This window comes from Danio rerio, chromosome 8 (genome assembly GCF_052040795.2).
Source record: "Danio rerio strain M-AB ecotype USA chromosome 8, GRCz13ab, whole genome shotgun sequence".
NCBI lineage: Eukaryota > Metazoa > Chordata > Actinopteri > Cypriniformes > Danionidae > Danio > Danio rerio.
In genome coordinates this window covers 48,609,798-48,630,064 of record NC_141028.1, presented here as the reverse complement: position 1 = coordinate 48,630,064, position 20,267 = coordinate 48,609,798, and the positions used below count along the sequence as shown (strand labels likewise).

The 20,267-nt window shown below is 36.8% G+C and overlaps 1 protein-coding gene across 10 annotated transcripts in view; it reads right to left on the bottom strand.

The window, feature by feature from the left end:
• The window catches only part of kcnip3a (Kv channel interacting protein 3a, calsenilin), a 153,453-nt gene that overhangs the window by 19,789 nt on the left and 113,397 nt on the right, over window positions 1–20,267 (bottom strand). Inside the window, exon 1 of one of the 10 annotated variants that reach the window (XR_015496935.1) lies at window positions 11,372–12,921. Coding sequence is in view for 1 of the 3 variants with exons in the window: in XM_087262978.1 (XP_087119104.1) it covers window positions 11,372–11,474 (103 nt within the window). In the remaining 2 variants the exon portion in view is untranslated. 10 annotated transcript variants of the gene reach the window in all.

Sequence of the window (20,267 nt, the reverse complement as noted above, 5' to 3'; positions counted from 1 at the left end):
ATCAATCTAGATCCAGCTGGAGAGTTTTTCTAAAATGTAATTTTATATCATATTCTGTATTAGGTTTTATGCTGAGCCCCTCAAAAAATCGTTGAATTTTATAGAGTTTAAATGTATTAAATATATTTTTTCAAATGAAATCTATTTATATTATATAATTTTCAAAATATAACACAATAGCAACAACTTGACATCCTCTTCCAAGACTGAGTGGATTTAAAGAAACACCGCCCTCTGCTGACAGATGCACCACACTCTGACTCTTTATATTACAGTATAATATTATGGTCAGACATAAATACGAGTTGACAGATCAAATTCCTCTCAAGCAACACAGTCAGCACATACTGCCCATTACACGCGCTTCCCTTCAAGAGAAATACTTGATCGCCTCTGATTACATATCAGGTTCACACAAGCAGAAACCCAGAATCAGAAACTCAAAATAAACATCGCCCTCCCAAAACATCTGCCCACAGGAATAGTCCAGGATGTAGTAAGTGATGCCACTGAGCTAAAAATAGGCCCTGCTGATGTATTGGGTGGTCTGGTTCATCGGGCAATACTGGATGAAGATTTATGCACAACATTACATGAGGCACTCAGACCCTTCCAGAGGATGAAGTGTTTATTTGCATAGCTGTCTGTTGCAAAAAGCGACGAGTGTTATGTGTTTGAATAAATATATGCCTTTCTGTGTTTAATCTGTATATATATATATATATATATATATATATATATGGGTCTATTATATTGGAAGAATGTTTGTACATTATAATTTGTCCTATTTAATTGTATATGTTTCTAAGCAAAAGTTATACAATTGAAGATACCTGATAATATTTTATATGGCGGAACAATAGTTTATTTACCAAAAATCATGTCAGGCATATTTAAAATTTTGTTAATCTGTTTTAACATGTAGTGTAAAAAAAAATAAATAAAAAAAAATAAATATATATATATATATATATATATATATATATATATATATATATATATATATATATATATATATATAAATATATATATATATATATATATATATTTTTTTTTTAATTAATTAATTAATTTATTTTTAGATCAAAAATATAGTAATATTAATATTAATAATATTAATATTAATAATAATATATTAATAATAATATACCATACTTCTTTGCTAATAACTTGAGATATACTGTATGTATCACAAGGTAAGTAACAAGTAATTAAAAAAATACATTTCCTCATTGCAACGCTGTTATAGTATGTGTTAGTGGGGCACATACCTAATGATGATTGGCATGTCTGTACGTAAAAGAAGGACAACCACATAACTGATGATGATTGGCTAAAAATGCAGGTGACACTTACAATGTTACTTTTATAATAAAATAATTCATTTATTATCAAAAGCAGCCATCTGCATCCACAGTTCTTCAATATACCATACCTCTTTGCTGTTACCTTGAGATATATGTATCTCAAGCAACCCACTCTCATTCTGAAAACATAGTCTCGTGGACATTTCTGGAGATTGCGAATTATGTAGCTGGAGGTACGTATGGCTGCACTTCATTTTTTTAAGCGAGCGCTACGGGGCGGTATGACTCAGTTTCTTTTTGCGCTTACTAGCTGACCGCTTACTTCCGTGTGTAGAGCTTTCCCCCTGCAACCAGTTTGTCCAATTAGCTCACAGAGAGGAGTTGACCACGACGACAACTGGGTTAGGGGAAGATCGGTTCCAGAAATCAGTTAAGACAAAAACAGAATCCTAAAAATAAAACAAACAAGCAAATAACAGGGTGAGAATGTGGTAAAATCCCAAAATGTGGTAAAAATTAGAAGTTTTTTTTTTTTGGACGGCTTTTGTAAATCGCCGGTTGGGTTTAGGGAAGTAAGCGAGAGGGCAGGTCAATCAATAAAATTGATATGGTTTAGAGAAGGAGGAGGGTGGCCGATTGACTGATCACCCATTCGGTCAGTCAGACAGACGGTCGGTGGGTCGACATTGGCCTCTGCTGAGTTTATACGAGAGAAATTTGAAAAAGCGCACACATCGGCCTCTCACGGATTTGCGAAAACAAAAAATGCACAAATACGTACCTCCCAGGACGTATTTCACAATCTCCAGAAACGTCCACGGTACTACGTTTTCAGAATGAGCCTGTGTTGATCTCAACGTAAGTAACGAGTAATCAAAAAATAAATTTTCTCATTACAACGCCATTACTGTGTGTGACTGGGGCATATAACTGATGATGATAGGCATGTTTGTGTGTATGAGAAGGACAACAACACAAATGATAATAGCCGCATTTCCACTGTCAGGCCAGTGCGAGCCAGGGCGTTTATCAGGCCGGGCCGGGACAATCGCCCGGGTGGTTGAATAATGAGGGCAAAATAATGTCGCGTTTCCACTGTCGGGCTATTAGCTCGCAGCGTGTCACGCAAACACCGCCCCCAGAACGTCCCCCGAATCAAAAGTCACACAACCCACCCACTTCACCGGGAATCAGGCAGATAAAGCACACCATCGCATCATCACGAAACAATTAAAAATGAAGACAACAGAAACAAACAAATGATACGTTACTGTACAGCATTACATGATATGTCTATACGCACAGACCTGTGTATTACCATTCATTACATTTGTTTACTCACCGACCGACTGTTGGCATTGTGCATCGAGTGCTCTTGCCACTAACGGAGGGACCCAGCACAGTGAGCACACCCATCCATAATAATAATATAAAGCCACAGAAATTCTCCGTTATAACTAGGTATGAAATGTATTTTATAACACCCTTGTTATGATAGACGTCGTGTTAAGTGTTTCAGAACATAAGAGCAAGTAGCCTAAAAAAATATAGCCATATTTGTTGCGCTCAGCAGCTATTCACTAAAGCTCTACATTTAAAGTTTCATTTATAAATTAGACCACGTCATATAAAAACATAAACACTTGTTTGAGGATATAGAACACATTTTGTATTTGCAGTTTTTCCCGATGCGTTTAAAGCGGCGTTGCGTAAAAGTGGGCTAGATTCTGCTTTCTCACTCCAAAAATGCTCTGTTTGCACAATTTGATTAATATCATCATATCCAAATACTTTATAAATAATATTTCAAACCTTCTCCGGTGTTTATTGCTTTTAGAAAATATCTAAAATCTTTTTTTCAGATAAGCCTTTGTAAATTGAAAGTTATATGGCTTTAAAACGAACAGTTTGATTTATGTATTGTATATAGGCTACCTACATTGTTCTAGCTAGCTTTTGTTTATTTTATATTGGTTTATTTATTTAATGCGATTTTATTATATCCGATATTTGTAATTCTTTAAATTATATTTCAATACAGTTTAGGCTATTTTATCAAGATATGACACTATATTGTTTAAAGGCTACGAATGTGGGCACATAATTTGTTAAGTTTTATGTCTTTCTGTTGTATTCATGTTGTATATTATTATCTCCAAAATAAAATAAATAAAATAAAAAAGCCGTGCAGCATCAACACAGCTGTAAAGGGAGCGCTTTTTTTTCTCGGTCTCACACACACATACAGGCATTTAAACGTGCATAAATACACCTTTTAAACTTGACAATAACTCTCGAAAAACTTTACTGTCTGCTGTATCTTTAATATGGTGTAAAGATTATTATGCGTTATTGAAACATCAAGGAGGACGCAGCAATGTCACTATAAATTAAAACTACTTTATTATTTTAAGCAACACCCTTACATTTAAAAGGGAAACATAAGGGTGATCATACGCAAAAAGACCCCATAGGCTAGATGTTTTCTTTCCCTTATTTATTTATTTATTTATTTGTTTGGCGCATATACTCATGTGCGATCGGAAAACTGTGCCCGCCTCTCCTTTCACTCCGCTCCGAAGCCCCAGCTGGCCCTCTTTGGCCCAACGTATTTGGCGGGCTGAAAAAGGCAGGCCGCTGGCCCCAAGAAAGAACCCATTTGGCCCGGAAGTGACAGTGGAAACGCGACTGGCCTTGGCTCGCCCTGGGTCGCTCGCTTTAGGCGCGATAGTGGAAACGTGGCTAACGATTGGCTAGAAGTGCAGGTGACACTTTCAATAGGGTAGATGGAGTCACTGAATTAATTAAATAAAAACTAGTATTGTTCTGTTCCACAGCTACAAATAGAATAAAATAGAATAGAATGTTTTATAATAATAATTAATTTAATTCAGTTTAGTTTATTTTTTTGTCTTTAAAAAAAATAACAGTTTCTTTTTCTGGTAGTTACTTTCAAAATGAAATAATTCAGGTATTTGAAAAAGCAGCCATCTGCATCCACAGTTCTTCAATATCCCATACTTATTTGCTGTTCAACAAAAGAAATAAAGAAAAAATTAAACAGGTTTAGACCCATTCAAGTAATCTTCCCTTCCCCCCGTCACTTTTATCATTAATGTTATTACTTTTACTTTTGTTATCATTATTATTATTACTGTTCTGACCTGTCCTCCTGTTATCTTTTCATTAGCATTAATATAAGTATTAATACGATTATCATTATTAAGGTTGCAGTAGTTGGTGTTGTTGTTGTAGTAGTAGTAGTAGTAGTAGTAGTAGTCATGGTAGTAGTATCGATTGTAATTGTATTTTGAAGTAGTAGTTCCTGTAGTAGTTGATGTCGTTGGTATAGTGGTAGCAGAAGTAGTAAAGGTGTCGTTGTAGCAGTAGTAGTAGTAGTCGTTGTTGGTGTTGTAGTAGTAGTCATTTTAGTAGTATCGATTTTAATTGTGATTTATTGAAGTATTAGTTCCTGTAGTAGTTGATGTCGTTGGTATAGTGGTAGCAGAAGTAGTAAAAGTGTCGTTGTAGCAGTGGTAATCGTTGTTGGTGTAGTAGTACCAGTAGTAGATGTCGTTGATGTAGATGTTGTTGTAGCAGTGATTGGGGTAGTAGTAGTAGTAGTAGAAGTAGACGTTGTTGTATTAGTTGTAGCAGACGCTGTAGTAGTATCAGTAGTGGTAGTCATTGTTGTAGTAGTGTCAGTATTAGTAGACATTATAGTAGTAATAGTTGTGGTTGTGACCGTAGTAGCAGCAATTTATTGGCTGATATTGTTCCTAATGTATGTAATCTGATCTTTCAACCAAGTTACCTTTACATGGACACACACACACACACACACACACACACATACACACACACACACACACACACACACACACACACACACACACACACACACACACACACTCACAGACACAGTACCTGACTATATTGTTTTTTTTTTTTTTTTATTGTTGTTTTGTTATGTTTTTTGTTGATGTTTTTTTTTGTATTTGTATGATCCCAATTTATGTACCTTTTTGCATATTCTAATAAAAAAAAAAGAAGTAATCTAACAAAAATAAACAACAATGCTAAAATATACAGCACAGATACCAAATGCTACACAAAAATAGTAGTCAATCACGTCTCTCTGTTTTCATATTTGTAATTCAAGACACCAAAAATGCGACACAGCGCAGAGCACGTCCACCAGACAACAGAAAAAAAAAGCAGAGAACAAATAAACAAAATACGCACATAAAGGTTTGTGACTGGAGAGAAAGCGCATCTATATGAAGTCTGATCTGCACTTTGAGAAATGTTTATGAGGATGTGATCTTTGAGATGAAGCCAGGGGTTGAGAAGGAAATGGACAGTGCCCTTCAGGACCAGTACAGAGACCAGCGGACCCATTTTTAGGTAGCCGTAAAGAAAGCCGGTTCAATACAGCATGCATAATGAATGAAGGGTAATGTTAGACTGGGTTTTGATTCAAAGAGAGAAAGAAAGTGTGCTTGTGTGTGAGAGAGAGAGTAAGGAAGAAAGAATGCAGTATTTCTTACATCAATATACTGTAAGATTCAATAAGCCCCTTGCCTTTGAGTTGTAATTAAGACAAAACTAGACTAGACTCTCTGTAATTTGTGCACAACAAATTACAAAGTGTACATAAAGATTAATTTACACTTATGATTAAAAACAGACACCTACACTTATTAAATCAGCTATTTAGTCTTGGTTTGCTTAGCGCTGATAGCGAAAAAAAAAAAATATATATATATACACACACACATAAAATATTAGGTAATTTATAATTTAAAATATAATAAAAAATCAATAATCATAAATAAATAAATAAATAAATAAATAAATAAATAAATAAATAAATATATATATATATATATATATATATATATATATATATATATATATATATATATATATATATATATATATATATATATATATATATATATATATATATACATACACACACACACACATACACATACACATAGTTGAAGTTATAATCATTAGTCCCCCTTTTAATTTTTTCTTTTTTAAATATTTCCAAAATTATGCTTAACAGAGCTAGGAAATTAACAATATGTCTGATAATATATTTTCTTCTGGAGAAAGTCTGATTTGTTTTATTTCACCCAGATTAAAAATAGTTATTAATTTTTAAAAAAACATTTTAAGGACAAAATTATTAGCCCCTTTAAGCAATTTTTTTTGATAGTCTACAGAACAAACCATCATTACACAATAACTTGCCTTTCATTTGTGTTGCATTAATTAGTTAATTTTCTTTTCGGCTTAGTCCCTTTATTACCCTTGGGTTGACACAGTGGAATGAACTGCCAACTTATCCAGTATATGTTTTATGCAGCAGATTCCCTTCCAGCTGCAACCCAGTAATGGAAAAATGTATTGCATTCATATTTTAGTTAAATCACATCAGTTTATTTTAAGGTGAACCACTATCATTCTTTTCGCAGATCTCAGTTCACCTGCTTGGCATTTTTTTCTTCTGTTGCTCTGCTTTATGGTATGACAGTTGATCAGTGTGTTATTTGCCCCACCCCTTCTCTTCTGTGATTGGATGGCTGGCTAAGAAGTAACATTGATGAGTGCACTGATTTGTACAAATTTTAAAGGTGCCATAGAATGGACAACTGTGTATATCTATAGGCATAGTGGAGTAATAAGAATTCAGCATATGGAAATCCTCCTTTTTTCCGGTATTGAGTAATCAATTAAATTACTGTTTCTCAATACAACAATGTTACTATGTGCGTGATATGGGCACATAACTGATAATTATTGTCATGTGTGTGTGTGTAGGGAAGGGATAACAACATAACTGATACCATGACATCTGTTGTTCCTAAGCAACCATCATTGATGGTCTGCCAACTTGATGATCTGCATTTGTCTGAGATAATTAGTTATTACTGAAATGCTTAGAATTCAAACAAAGCTGATTGGTTAATGCTTGTCACATGATAAACAAGATCTCATATTTCTCACTATTTTCACATACTTGCCACACATCTGCACTTGAAATAACAGACGTGAGAGCGCAAAAGACATGCTATGTGAGCAGCCCCTAAGAGTGTCTAATTCCTGGCTGATGATGGTTTGTAATCGTGGTTGTCATTCGACAAGGCATCTGCTCAATTTGTTAAAATATATTTTGAAAACTGAAGTATGATTATTTTGCATGCTTGTATTTCAGAGTACATCACAGGTCCTGTGTTTGCGTCTGACATTGGATATCTATTTGCTATTTGAGGCGTTGAGATAGTGAATGACCTGCTGTGAAGCAATAAAAGCAGAGCACTAATATTTACGCCACTTCCAAATAAGCCAAAAACAGACTTCATTTTAGGGGGAAATCCTAGGGTTGTAAATTGACATGCTAATCTTATCTATAGCACTGATTATATAAATGAACAATTGAACAAACTGTATCAATACATTTTAGCATAAAACCTTGAATTTGAAAAATTTGCACTTTATTTACTCCTAAAATCTGCATACTAGTAGGGCTGCACGATTAATAGAAAAAAGATCACGATCTCGATTCAACCCTACACACGATCTGCAGCTTTTCTACGATTCAGGAAGGTCAGGAGAGAAGCAAGGCAGCCACACAAATCTTCACAGCAACATTAACACCTTCAAATGGTGTTAAAAGTGTCACAAACTGTATTTATAAGGTATAATTTACCCAGAAGTCATTTCTGTCTTTATGTAATGATGTATTCGCAGCCGCAAAATCACACGTGAGCTGACTGCCAGCTGTTTGTTTACTTCCGAGAACCAGTGTTGCCAGATGTTGCTGACTGTTTCCAGTCTAAAACCCACTGAAAACTAAAAAGCACCGCCCAAAAATCTGTATTCTCGTTGGGAGATCACAAATGTTGTAAGCGTTTGTATGTGTAGAGAGGGGGCTACGGCGCCTCTTTGGGGGATCATAACAGGTTTATAAGTGAAGACCAGGGCTGGCGGGCACACTGTTACAAAACCACCCAATTTTACACCACACGCCTATGTCGTTTTTTACCCGCAAAAATAAATTCAAAACCCCCCAATCAGGCGGTAAAACCGCCCAATCTGGCAACATTGCAGAGAACGCGCACATGCCCGTCTCTGACGCCTACTTTAGTGATCAGAAGCTGCATAGGCTGTGGATAACAGGTAGTGAAGTTGTAAAAAACGTTCAGTTTGTTGTACAGAGCAATCATTTGAGGGCCGTGTGGGAGGTTTGATTTGCATGTATGTGTGTGTTTTTATCACAGTGACAGCAGCCATGAGCAGTGAAAGTGAAACCTGTGCGCACATCATTTAAATGATCATATCGCATTTTACAGTTATGATTACGACAAACATTTGATGTTTTTTTCTTTCATAGCGAACACATGTGGATGAAAATAAATGTTTACTGTGTCAGTATAACAACCCTAACATATCATGTTGAATATAATGCAAGAAGGAGTCTGATAATGACAAAATTCAAATTTTACCAGTGAAAACAAATGGTCTAATAATGTTGTCAATGACAAATGACAAGCACATGTCTCAAATATAATAAATCAACTTTATAATTCTGAATAGTTGTATTCTGATGTCATAATTTTACTGTGAATTAACAAACAGGACATATTGAAAGTCTGTTCAAGTCCACCATAATACAATTTTTTGCATTTTAAGCAACAGTTATACCTACACACAGGCCTATTATTATTATTATTATTGTTTTTTAACATACGTTTGAGAATTTACAATAATAATAGGCTAATCATATTAACCTTTATTTTACATTTACAGAATCGTGAGAAAGAATCATGATCTTGATTTTAGGCAAAAAAAAATCGTGATTCACATTTTTGCCAGAATCGTGCAGCTCTACATACTAGTACAATAAATGTACATGAAATTAACTAAAGTTCATCTATACTGTATATACACAAAAAATAAATCAGCTTAAAGATTTTAGTTAAACGTTTTACTGGGCGTCTAAAGTAAAATCTATATTTCTTTTTTTTTTGTTTTTTCATAGTTTTTCAAATAATTTTATTTGCCTTATTTATATAACATGGCCATCAGTGTAACATTAAGTACATGTTTTTCATTTTTATTAATAAAGTCATTAAAAGATGCAAGCATAATAAAACCAATCCCCACCCTAATTAAAAAAAGATATATATTTTTATAAATATAGAGTATTATTTAATAAAGTATAATATGTGAAATATATTTATACTGCATTCCTTTGCCATGTACATGTGCAATGACAATAAAGTTGAATCTAATCTAATCATCTAGTTTAATTTATTGTTAAATCATTCATTCATTTTCCTTCAGCTTAGTCACTTTATTCATTAGGGTCACTACAGCGGGATGAACCTCCAACTTATCCAGCATATGTTTTTCACAGCGGATGCTCTTCCAGCTGCAACCCAGTAGTGTGACAAATCCATACACACTCATTCACACACATACACTACTGCCAATTTAGTTTATTCAATTCACCTACAGTACAGCGCATGTCTTTGGACTGTGGGGGAAACCGGAACACCAGGAGGAAACTCATGTTAACACGGGGAGAACATGCAAACTCCACACAGATATGCCAACTGGCCCAGCTGCTTTCTTGCGACAGTGCTAACCACTGAGCCACCGTGTCGCCCTTTATACTTCATATAAAAATAATACTGTAATATTTTAACTCCATTTGTGTGACATTTTTCATACTTCAGAAGCATAATTTATTTTTAGATACATTTTTGGCCTGTTTTTTAAATTATTATAAGTTCTAAAATGTTATGCTTTATTCTTCCACTATAGAAATTATAATATATTTACATTCATTCTCCTTCAGCTTAATCCCTGATTTATCAGGGGTCGCCACAGCTGAATGAACCACTGAATGGCATTTATTTACTGTCCATTTTATACAACATACAATTTGTCCTTTTTTTAAACATATTTTTTTCTTTTAAAAGTAATCCCCTGGTGCTTATTTTCTTTTATAATGATTCACTTTTTCAGTTACTTAGGTAGTAACCGAATTAGTTTTCTGTAACAATTAATCAATTGAATTACAGTTTCTTCATTGCAACAATGTTTCTGTGTGTGTGAGAGTGGGGCATATAACTGATGATGATTGGCAGTGTGTGTAGGGAAGGGACAACTACATAACTGATGATGATTGACTAAAAATGCTGGTGAGACTTTTGTTAGGGGTAGTCGAAGTCACTACATTAAATCAACTAAAACTAGTATTGTTCTGACATGAGGAAATAATCAATAGTAGCAATAGTTACTTTTTTGTGACTGATAAGAAACTAGTTACTATAACTAATTACTTTTTAAAGTAACATGAAAAACACTGGTGTCTGTCAAGGTTTTGGTAACGTAAGTGTAATTTAAACAGTGATATGATGATGAGCAGATGTTTCTATTTTTGCGAATTTTACTTTAACAGAAAAAGAAATAGCATGCCTCTGTTTATCCAGAGAATCTTTTTTTTTTTGTATATAAAGTTATTAAAAGATGCAAGCATAATAAAATGAATCTGCTCCACAATTTGAAAAATATATATTTTCAAATATAGAGTATCATTAAATAAAGTATTACATAAATGAAACATTGTTAATTTTAAAAATCATTTAGTTAATTTACTTTAGATTTTAACATAGTAGTTTTGTTCCCACACTATCATGGTGCTGCTCTCCCACATAAACACATGCTGTAACAGGTATGTGTAATGTTTATATCCACATGCATCAGTTACTCTCCCGCCAGCCACATAAAACCCAATGACCTTCAAGAGACACAAGCAAGGAAAACTCAACAGCGACAATCTCTTACTGCATTCAAACAAAGAACTATGAGACGCACAAACTTTCTACACAACTCAAACATCACAACATTAAGAGCCATAATATATAGTTTTCTCTATCATCGGAATGCACCTGACGCAACTCTAGCTCCACAGGCCTTATTGGTCAATCTTATCGCAATGACAACAAAGGGGAGGACCTCGCTTCTAGAAAGCTCCTTACCTTCCAGCGACATGGGTTCCAGAATGCCGAACTGTTTAAGGACAGCCACAAACAGAATGATGACTACTCCAATGGCAAACAGCTCCATTCCCTGAATCCCCATGGCTGCTGTGATTTACGGCTCCTGGCACCAGAACTTCTAGGACTATTGGAAGTGAAAGTAATAATCTGTGTACTAACACTTGACAAAGCCAACTGGCCGATATAGCATGGCGCCAGACGCTGGGTGTCTCAAAAAGAAAGATTCATTTCATTAGTTCCTCAGAAGAATATTTAAAAGGGAAATCAGGGGATATTTTTGGCAGAAAACGTCAAGCTTGCTGTGTGCATGGGATGAAAAAAAAGAGTCCACTTATTTTAGAGATGAGAGGAGAAGTCAGTGTTTCCATGTTAGGTCATTCTTCTTGAAAGCCCCATAGCATAAATAAAGAGCAGGATTGCAGTTCTCGTACACAGTCCAGATGTGTAAAATCCATCCTTGGCCGCAAATGTTATTTGCAAGTGTCAACAACAGACAAGAGCATTTTAAACTCTGATGTGAAGAAGTGCTGCTGCGACGCTGCAGTATTCAAGGTTGTTGATCCAACGGTGTACGTTTCTTTGTAAAACAAGAGATTCATGGAGATCCATTCAAAAGATCCAGAAAAGTACAATGTGGAATCATGACTTGGAAGCAATGGACACACTGTACTGATTTTGTAGTTAAAATGATCATATTTCGTTTCAAGTCCTAAGTGCCTCTTAAATCGGGAACTGTTGATGTTGACATAGAAATTTGATACTAATGGGCACCCCGGTGCCTCAAACGGGAACAACAGTCCACGTATAAGTCGTTAAAAATGCTCAATTTAATTATGTTCAGGATCAACATCTGGCTCTGCTTCGATCACTGCGACAACCAGTGAGATGGGATCTCAAATCCTGTTCCAAAACATTCGGTGGCCTCCAGCGTAAAACACAAAGTTGGTGCAAACCCTTTCAAGGTACGGAAATCCTTTGCAGACAGGGTGGATCCGACTTCAAGCTAAAGCAAATCCAGGGAAGTTCTCAATTCCTCGTCCCCATCAAACCTTTTAATTGCTCCATTAATTTTGGTGACATGTCTTGGGAGTGGTCCTGAAGAATGCAATTCTTCGTCTCCTCCTTCTCGGGGGGTTTTGCTGTCAATCTCTTCCCTTGTCTGTTTCCTCGGAGTCAGCATCAAGTGCTTTTGTATCTTCTTTCAACTTGTACTGTACAGTTCACGCTCTTCCTCCCTCCCTCCCTCCTCTTGCCCTCTCTTGTCCCGTAATAATCTGCAATGGGCAGTTTATCTTCACCTCTCTGTCCAGCCCACCCCTCCTACCGTGTCTCTTCCTCTCTGCTCATCTATGACCACTCTATCCCTTCTTTTATCCATCGCTCACTTTCCTAGCTTCACTGCCCCTCACTGCAAAGTCAGACCCTTGCGAGAACTGGTGCTTTTTCCCCCTGACCACAATCCGTCTCTCTCTTTTCCTTCCTACCTTCTCTTCTGCCTTGGGGAAAAGTCACATTTCCAAACAGGGCAGGAAGCAGGAGAGAGGGAGCGATACTAGGGGGATCGGATTCCAGGGACGCCCTCCCCTACCGATTTCCCAGCCTCCATCCACCCACATATCTGATCCATCAGGAGCACTTTTTTTTTCCCTCTCCAGTGAACAGGCCAAGGCCTCTGCATGGAACGGGACAACCAGAGGTTACATTAGCTTGCAGGTTTTCCTGTTTAAAGTATAGTGGGAGAGGAGAAAGAGCTCTAATAACTCAGATAGACAAAAAATAAATAAATAAAATAAAAAAATCAATATCGTCTTTATGGTAGCTTTAAGTCTACAAAGCGTAAGGTGAGATCAAACACTGTATTTTACTGCCAGCATCCATCCATCTTTTCCTACACCGCCCCCCCCCCCCCCCCCCCCCCCCCCCCCCTTGCGCTTTTTTGTTTTGGTCGAACAGCTATTATTCTAGTTAAATAACACTTAAAAAGATGATAAATGTCAAAGATGAATACAGGAACAGTCCAAAAATAGAAACACGGTACAACACTGTAGATATGTGTAATTAAATGGTAATCTCTTGAAAAAAAAACTACATTTATCAAATGTCATTCTCAAGCTCTAATAAAAGTTATACACCAGGGCGGAATATACCATCCCCTAGATACAAAGCTGAATTATTGCCAATAGTATTTCTATGAGGGCGAGGCAGTGGCGCAGTAGGTAGTGCTGTCGCCTCACAGCAAGAAGGTCGCTGGGTTGCTGGTTCGAACCTCGGCTCAGTTGGCATTTCTGTGTGGAGTTTGCATGTTCTCCCTGCCTTCGCGTGGGTTTCCTCCGGGTGCTCACAGTCCAAAGACATGCGTACAGGTGAATTGGGTAGGCTAAATTGTAGTGTGTGTGTGTATGTGTGTTTGGATGTTTCCCAGAGATAGATTGCGCCTGGAAGGGCATCCGTTGTGTAAAAACTTGCTGGATAAGTTGGCGGTTCATTCCGCTGTGGCGACCCCGGATTAATAAAGGGACTAAGCCGACAAGAAAATGAATGAATGAATGAATGAGTATTTCTATGAACCATCTGAAACTAACCAGCTAAATGTACAAATAAATAATAAGTACAAACGCAACAGAAATATTACGTAATCCATGAAAATCTAGTAGATCCTTTGTGACACAATAATATGAACTAATGAATGAATGAGTCAGTGAGTGAGTTAATCAGTACAATGTAGCATAATAGTAAAATTAGTGAAAAGAAATAGTGGGGAATGAGTATGAGTGAGTGATTGAATGATCAAATGAGTGAGTGAGTAAATAAAATATAGGTGAATCAGTGAGTGAGTGAATAAGTGAATAAATGAAGGAATTATTAAGTGAGTGAATTAGAGAATAACTAAGAAGTAAGAGTGAGCGAGTGAGTGAGTGAGTGAGTGAGTGAGTGAGTACATGAGTGACAAATTCATTATCAGGTGAATGAGTAAATGCATTTGAGAAAGCAAATCAGTGAGTGAGTGAATGGATCAATAAAAACAATTGCCCAAGTGAAATATGAATTAGTAAATATAAGTAAATATGAATGAGTTAAAAAAAAGTGAGTGAGCAAATGAGTAAGTCTATTTAAAATGAGTGAATCTGTAAATAAATAAGGGAGTTAGTAAGTAAATTTGAGTAATTGAGAATATTACAGAATCCATGAAAATTTAGTAGATCCTTATATGACACACTAATAGTGAGTGAGTGAGTGAGTGAATGAGTGAGTGAGTTAGTGAGTAAGTGAGTGACAGACTGATTGAGTGAATAAATTATGAGTGAATCAGTGAGTGAGTGAATCAGTGAAATAATGAAGGAATTATTAAGTGAGTGAATTAGAGAATAAATAAATAGTAAGAGTGAGCAAGTGAATGAGTGGATGACTTAAAATATGAGTGAGTGAGTGAGTAAGTACATGAGTGAATGTCAGGTTAATGAGTAAATACATTTGAGACAGCAAATCAGTGAGTGAGTGAATGGATTAATAAAAAACAAGTGAATATTAGTAAATATAAGTAATTATGAATCAGTTAAAAGAATGAGTAAATGAGTAAGTCTATGTAAAATGAGTAAATCAGTGAATAAATAAGGGAGTTAGTAAGTAAATTTGAGTAATTGAGAATATTACATAACACATGAAAATCTAGTAGATCCTTATATTACACACTAATATGAACTAATGAATGAATGGGTGAGTGAGAGTGAGTGAGTGAATAAAATATGAGTAAATCAGTGAGTAAGTGAATCAGTGAATAAATGAAGGAATTACTGAGTGAGAGAATTACAAAATAAATGAGCCATTAAAGTGAGCAAGTGAGTGAATGAGTGACAAATTTATCAGCAAGTGTGAATGGGTCAGTGAATGAAACATGAATAAATCAATGAATGAGTGAATTAGTGAATATATGAACAGATTAGTGAGCGAGCAAATATGACAAATCTGTGGTGTAAGTGAGTGAATGAGTACACGAGTGCAGGTGGATGAGTCAATCTTTGAATGAATGAATGAGTGAGTGAGTGAGTGAATGAGTAAAAAACAAGTGCCAAAATAAATGAATAAATGTGAATCAGTTAAAAAGTGAGTGAATTAGTGAATAAGTGTGACAAGTGACTAATTTGTCAGCAAGTGAATGAGTCAATCTTTTAGTGAATGACTGAGTGAGTGGATCAGTAAAAAACGAGTGTCCAAGTGAATGAGTAAATATGAATTGGTTAAAAAAGTGAGAGAGTGAATGAATCAGTAAATACACAAGTGAAGAAATGAGTGAGTGAATGAATGTAATGAGTGAAATGGTGAATAAATTCAGTGAACAAATCAGTAAATGAGGGAGTTGCTGAGTGAGTGAATTAGAGAATAAATGAAAAGTAAGAGTCTGCAAGTGAATGAGTGGATGAGTGAAAATATGAGTAAGTGAATGAATGAGTATATGAGTGAAAAATTTATCAGCAAGCCAATAAGTAAATAGATTTGAGTAAGCAAATCAGTAAGTGGATGAATCAGTACGTAAGGCTGTCCAAGTGAATGAGTAAAGGTGAATCAGTGAATAAACAAATGAGCAAATAGGTTAGTGAATGAGTGAGTGAGTGGATGAATAATTAATGAATCAATGAATTAATGAAATAATGAATAAATAAATGAATCATTGAGTGAGAAAATTTATGAAAAAATGTGTGAATGAAGATAGCAGTGAGTGAATGAGTGAATGAATTATTAAACGAGTGATTGAATGAGTGAACTAGTGAATAAATAAGTTAATGAGTGAATAAGTGCATAAGTACACAATCAATGAGTGAGCGAGTGAGTGAAGAAATGAGTAAATGAGTGAGGGAAAGATTAAATGAATGACTCGGTGACAGAACGAGTAATTGAATGAATAAATGTGATTAAGTGAATAACTGAGTACATTAGGATTTAATAAAGCATTGAATTAGTATGGGCTTCAAGTAAAAACAGAAATTTACAGAATGGGTGACTGAATGAGTGAATGAATGAATAAATAAGGCTCAATCTTAATTTTTGTACCCCTACTAGAGATGCGCGGATGGGCTATTATTTCATCCGCAACCGCATCATAAAACTCATCATCCGTCCGCCATCCATCCGCACTAACATTTTTGACCAATTTTTAAAACCGCACCCGCCCGCCATCTGCTGACTTAGCTCTTTATTTGAATGGCTTATTCCTTTTTATTATTAAATGAATGTTTCTTTATTGATTATTAGAAAATAGAGAATGACTTTAATGACATGCAGTTAATCCAAACGTGCAAGTCAAATCCAGCATTAATTGACGCTTTGAAGTGACGCTAAACAATACGAGGACGTGTCTTTTCACTTGATTCGATTCCTCGGTCCTTGAGTTTTTTTTTTTTTTTTTTGCGTCCTTCCCTCGCATCCTTGAGGGGTGGAAAGACGAGGAAAGAAAGCAAGGGAAGGAAACGAGGATACACAAATAAGAAATGAGAAGCACCCTATAAAGCTCTCAGAATATCAGCAGTGAACTCCGTTTCCAATCGGTGCACAGGGACAAAAATAAATAAATAAATAGCCTAAATGAAACGCACTGTACTGTACAATTTTTTTTTATTATAGTAGCCTAATAGAAAACGCATTTTGACACATCATTTCAACATTCAGACGAGAGCGCCTGGCCTCTAATGCGCCCTGCTGCACTGAAGGAGCGCTCGCTCGCAGCACTTGTTGCTGGAATGCATAGAATTCTCTTGGCAAGGTGCTGTAGACGTGGGAATTACTGCCTTGTTTCTCCCAAAAGGAAAGTAGATTTTCCTCTGCTGATCCGTCTATACGGAAGTTTGTAGATGAAGACTTCTGTACTTCATCCAGAATTAGAGTATCCGATTCCTCCTCTCATTCTGTGAAGTCAGTCCTAGGCTTTTTCGTTGGTGCGCCAGCTATGTGTACAAAAACAGTACAACCGCCCACCACCCGCCCGAATTGAATTAAAATATTATTTTTTGTCACGTCATCCGCCCGATCCGCGGTTTATCCGCGGATTCCGCGGCTGTAACCGCCATCTGCGTATCTCTAACCCCTACCCATTCTCTTTGGCCTTTAAAACAGAGTGTGAAGGGGATTGAATTCAAAGTTTACCACTACGAATTGGGACAGCACTACAGCACCTGCACACGTCATCATATGTCATCGCGATCTCTTGCTATGAGATCAGACGATCGCGACTGCTGTAGTTATTCTTATTAGTTGTGTTATTTTCTGGTATTTATCTTCAGGAATAAGCATATGTAAGCATATATATCATAAGCATATAAGATCAAGAATGAGTAAATGAGTGAATAAATGTGAATGAATGAATCGCTGAGTACATTAGGATTTGACAAAGGAGAGTGAACTACTATAGGCTTCAAATAAAAAGATACATTTACAAAACGACTGGGTGACTGAATGAGAGAATAAATGTGAATGAGTGAATCACTAAGTACATTATGATTTGATTAATGAGACTGAATTGATATAGGCTTCAAATGAATACAGAAATTTACAGATAATAAATTTTATATTAAATTAAAATCTACATAGCGACGCAGTGGCGCAGTGGGTAGCACGTTCGCCTCACAGCAAGAAGGTCGCTGATTCGATCCTCGGCTCAGTTGGCGTTTCTGTGTGGAGTCTGCATGTTCTCCCTGCTTTTGCGTGGGTTTCCTCCGGGTGTTCCGGTTTCCCCCACAGTCCAAAGACATGCGGTACAGGTGAATTGGGTAGGCTAAATTGTCCGTAGTGTATGAATGTGTGTGTGTATGTGTGGATGTTTCCCAGAGATGGGTTGCGGCTGGAAGGGCATCCGATGCGTAAAAACTTACTGGATAAGTTGGCGGTTCATTCCGCTGTGGTGACCCCAGATTAATAAAGAGACTAAGCCGACAAGAAAATGAATGAATGAATGAATAAAATCTACATAATTTTTTTTCACTTTTGAGAATCCCCAATGCCTTGATTTCTCTACAACAGTGAATGCTCTGTATTTATGGCTGGCGTCAGTGCTTGTTGTGTATAGGAATTAATGTCAAGCTTTTAGGAGTACGGGGCAGGTTCCAGTAATGCCATTAGAAGATGAACACTTCTTAATAGAAGCATGAAGCTTTTGCTGACAAGACACAATGGGCTAACACAACTCACTGAACCTGATTACAAGCATTAGACAAACAAGGGTACAGAATCTAAAAGCTTGGCACAGCAGCTTTAAAAAAACGAACAAACATTTATTACCTTTACACTAGTCCATCCCTCTCTTTGCATTTTGTGTATTAAAAGCAGCTATTCTTTAGAATATTGATCCTGTTACAAAATCTAAATTTGTATAAATCCATCAGAATTACAGTATTCATTCACAGCAAACAAAACAGGAAAAACTGCTATTACTATGAAAGAAGAGTCTAGAAAGGTGATCCCTCCATGTATACAAACACTGCACTTCCCCTCTAACATGTTCAGTAACTCGGCACGTCCAGAAATGAAACCTGATATAAGGCAGCCGGTCTTCTATCTAATACATAAGCACTCTGAGGCCAAACACAGCCCTGCTCTTTGAGTCCTCAGACTGGACAGAAGTGCTCTCTCTGTCTCCTACTCTCTCCTAATGAGGTGTGATGGATCGACTTTTTAATGATAAAACACCCTGCAATGCACTGACAATAACAACAACTGAATTTTGGATTCTTGTATATCGATTGGTAGAAGTGACTGATTGCTCCTTTTAAACTATAGGCATTTTAGTAGTTTTTAAGGTGACACTTAGATGTACAGCAGGGGTCTCAAACTCGCGATAATTTGTCGGCCCCACATTAATTTGAAAGTTTAATGTCAGTGAGGCCCAAGATTTTGATACGTATGACACTTTGCAGTGTTTTGTGCGGAGCTGAATGAGCCCATCAATCGCGGTGGGTTTTTTTTGCCTCTCGGGGGCGGGACATCGGCTGGGCTGGAAGCAGGCAAACATTTTACAATGAGTGAAAGTTACAGCCGCTATGCCATGGAGTGTTTTGTTCTGTGCCTGGCTGCCTGCTTTGTTTCTTATAGGTACATGTGGACATTCTGTCAGGGTTCTGCCACTCTGGTTTTGTAAATTCTTGTTTTGGTGGCAGAGCTCGGACACTACCCATGTCTGGTCCGGTTTCTGTCTCTGTGTGCGCGCGCGTCGTCATGGGTGTACGCAGAGTGTGCGCGCTCCTGCTTGATGCGGCCGCGCGCGCGTTCTGCGTCCCTCAGACGCGTGCGCTCTTGTACTCGTGTTTGTGTTTTCGTCTGTCTGCAGCGTGTTGTTTCATTCCCAGCGTCTCAGTCTTGTTGGTTTCGGTTTTGGTCGGCGCTGGGATGAAGCATGCACGCTGCGCGTGTGAGCGCACGGTGAGTGTTTTCATTCATCGTGTGCTCGTGTCTTGCGTCTGTTGTCAAAGCACGTGGCTCTGTGTTTACATTGTGGTCATGTGCTTTTGTCGTGTGCTTCAGTGTTGTGTTTGTTGTCATGAACATGCGGTTAATGAGTTCTCTCATTGGCTGCATGTTCTTGTCCTGTTATGTGAGCGCATGGCTTGTGTTGTCTCTCTGTGTCATGCCCTATCCTGTCTATTGTCTAGTCCCACCCTCCTTGTTAACCCATTATTAGTTAATTATGTTCATCTGTTTTTGTGTTAATTTCCTACAGTTTATAAACCCCTTATGTCTGCTGTCCTGTGTGAGTTCGTCATCATATGTTGTCGATGTTTACCTGTCCTGCTGTGTCCAGCCCTGCCTTGTCGTGCCTGCCCAGTCAAGTTTGTTTGTTTGTTTGTTTAATTGTTTGTTGTAGTAGTGTTTTCCCCCTCCGGGTTGTTTATTT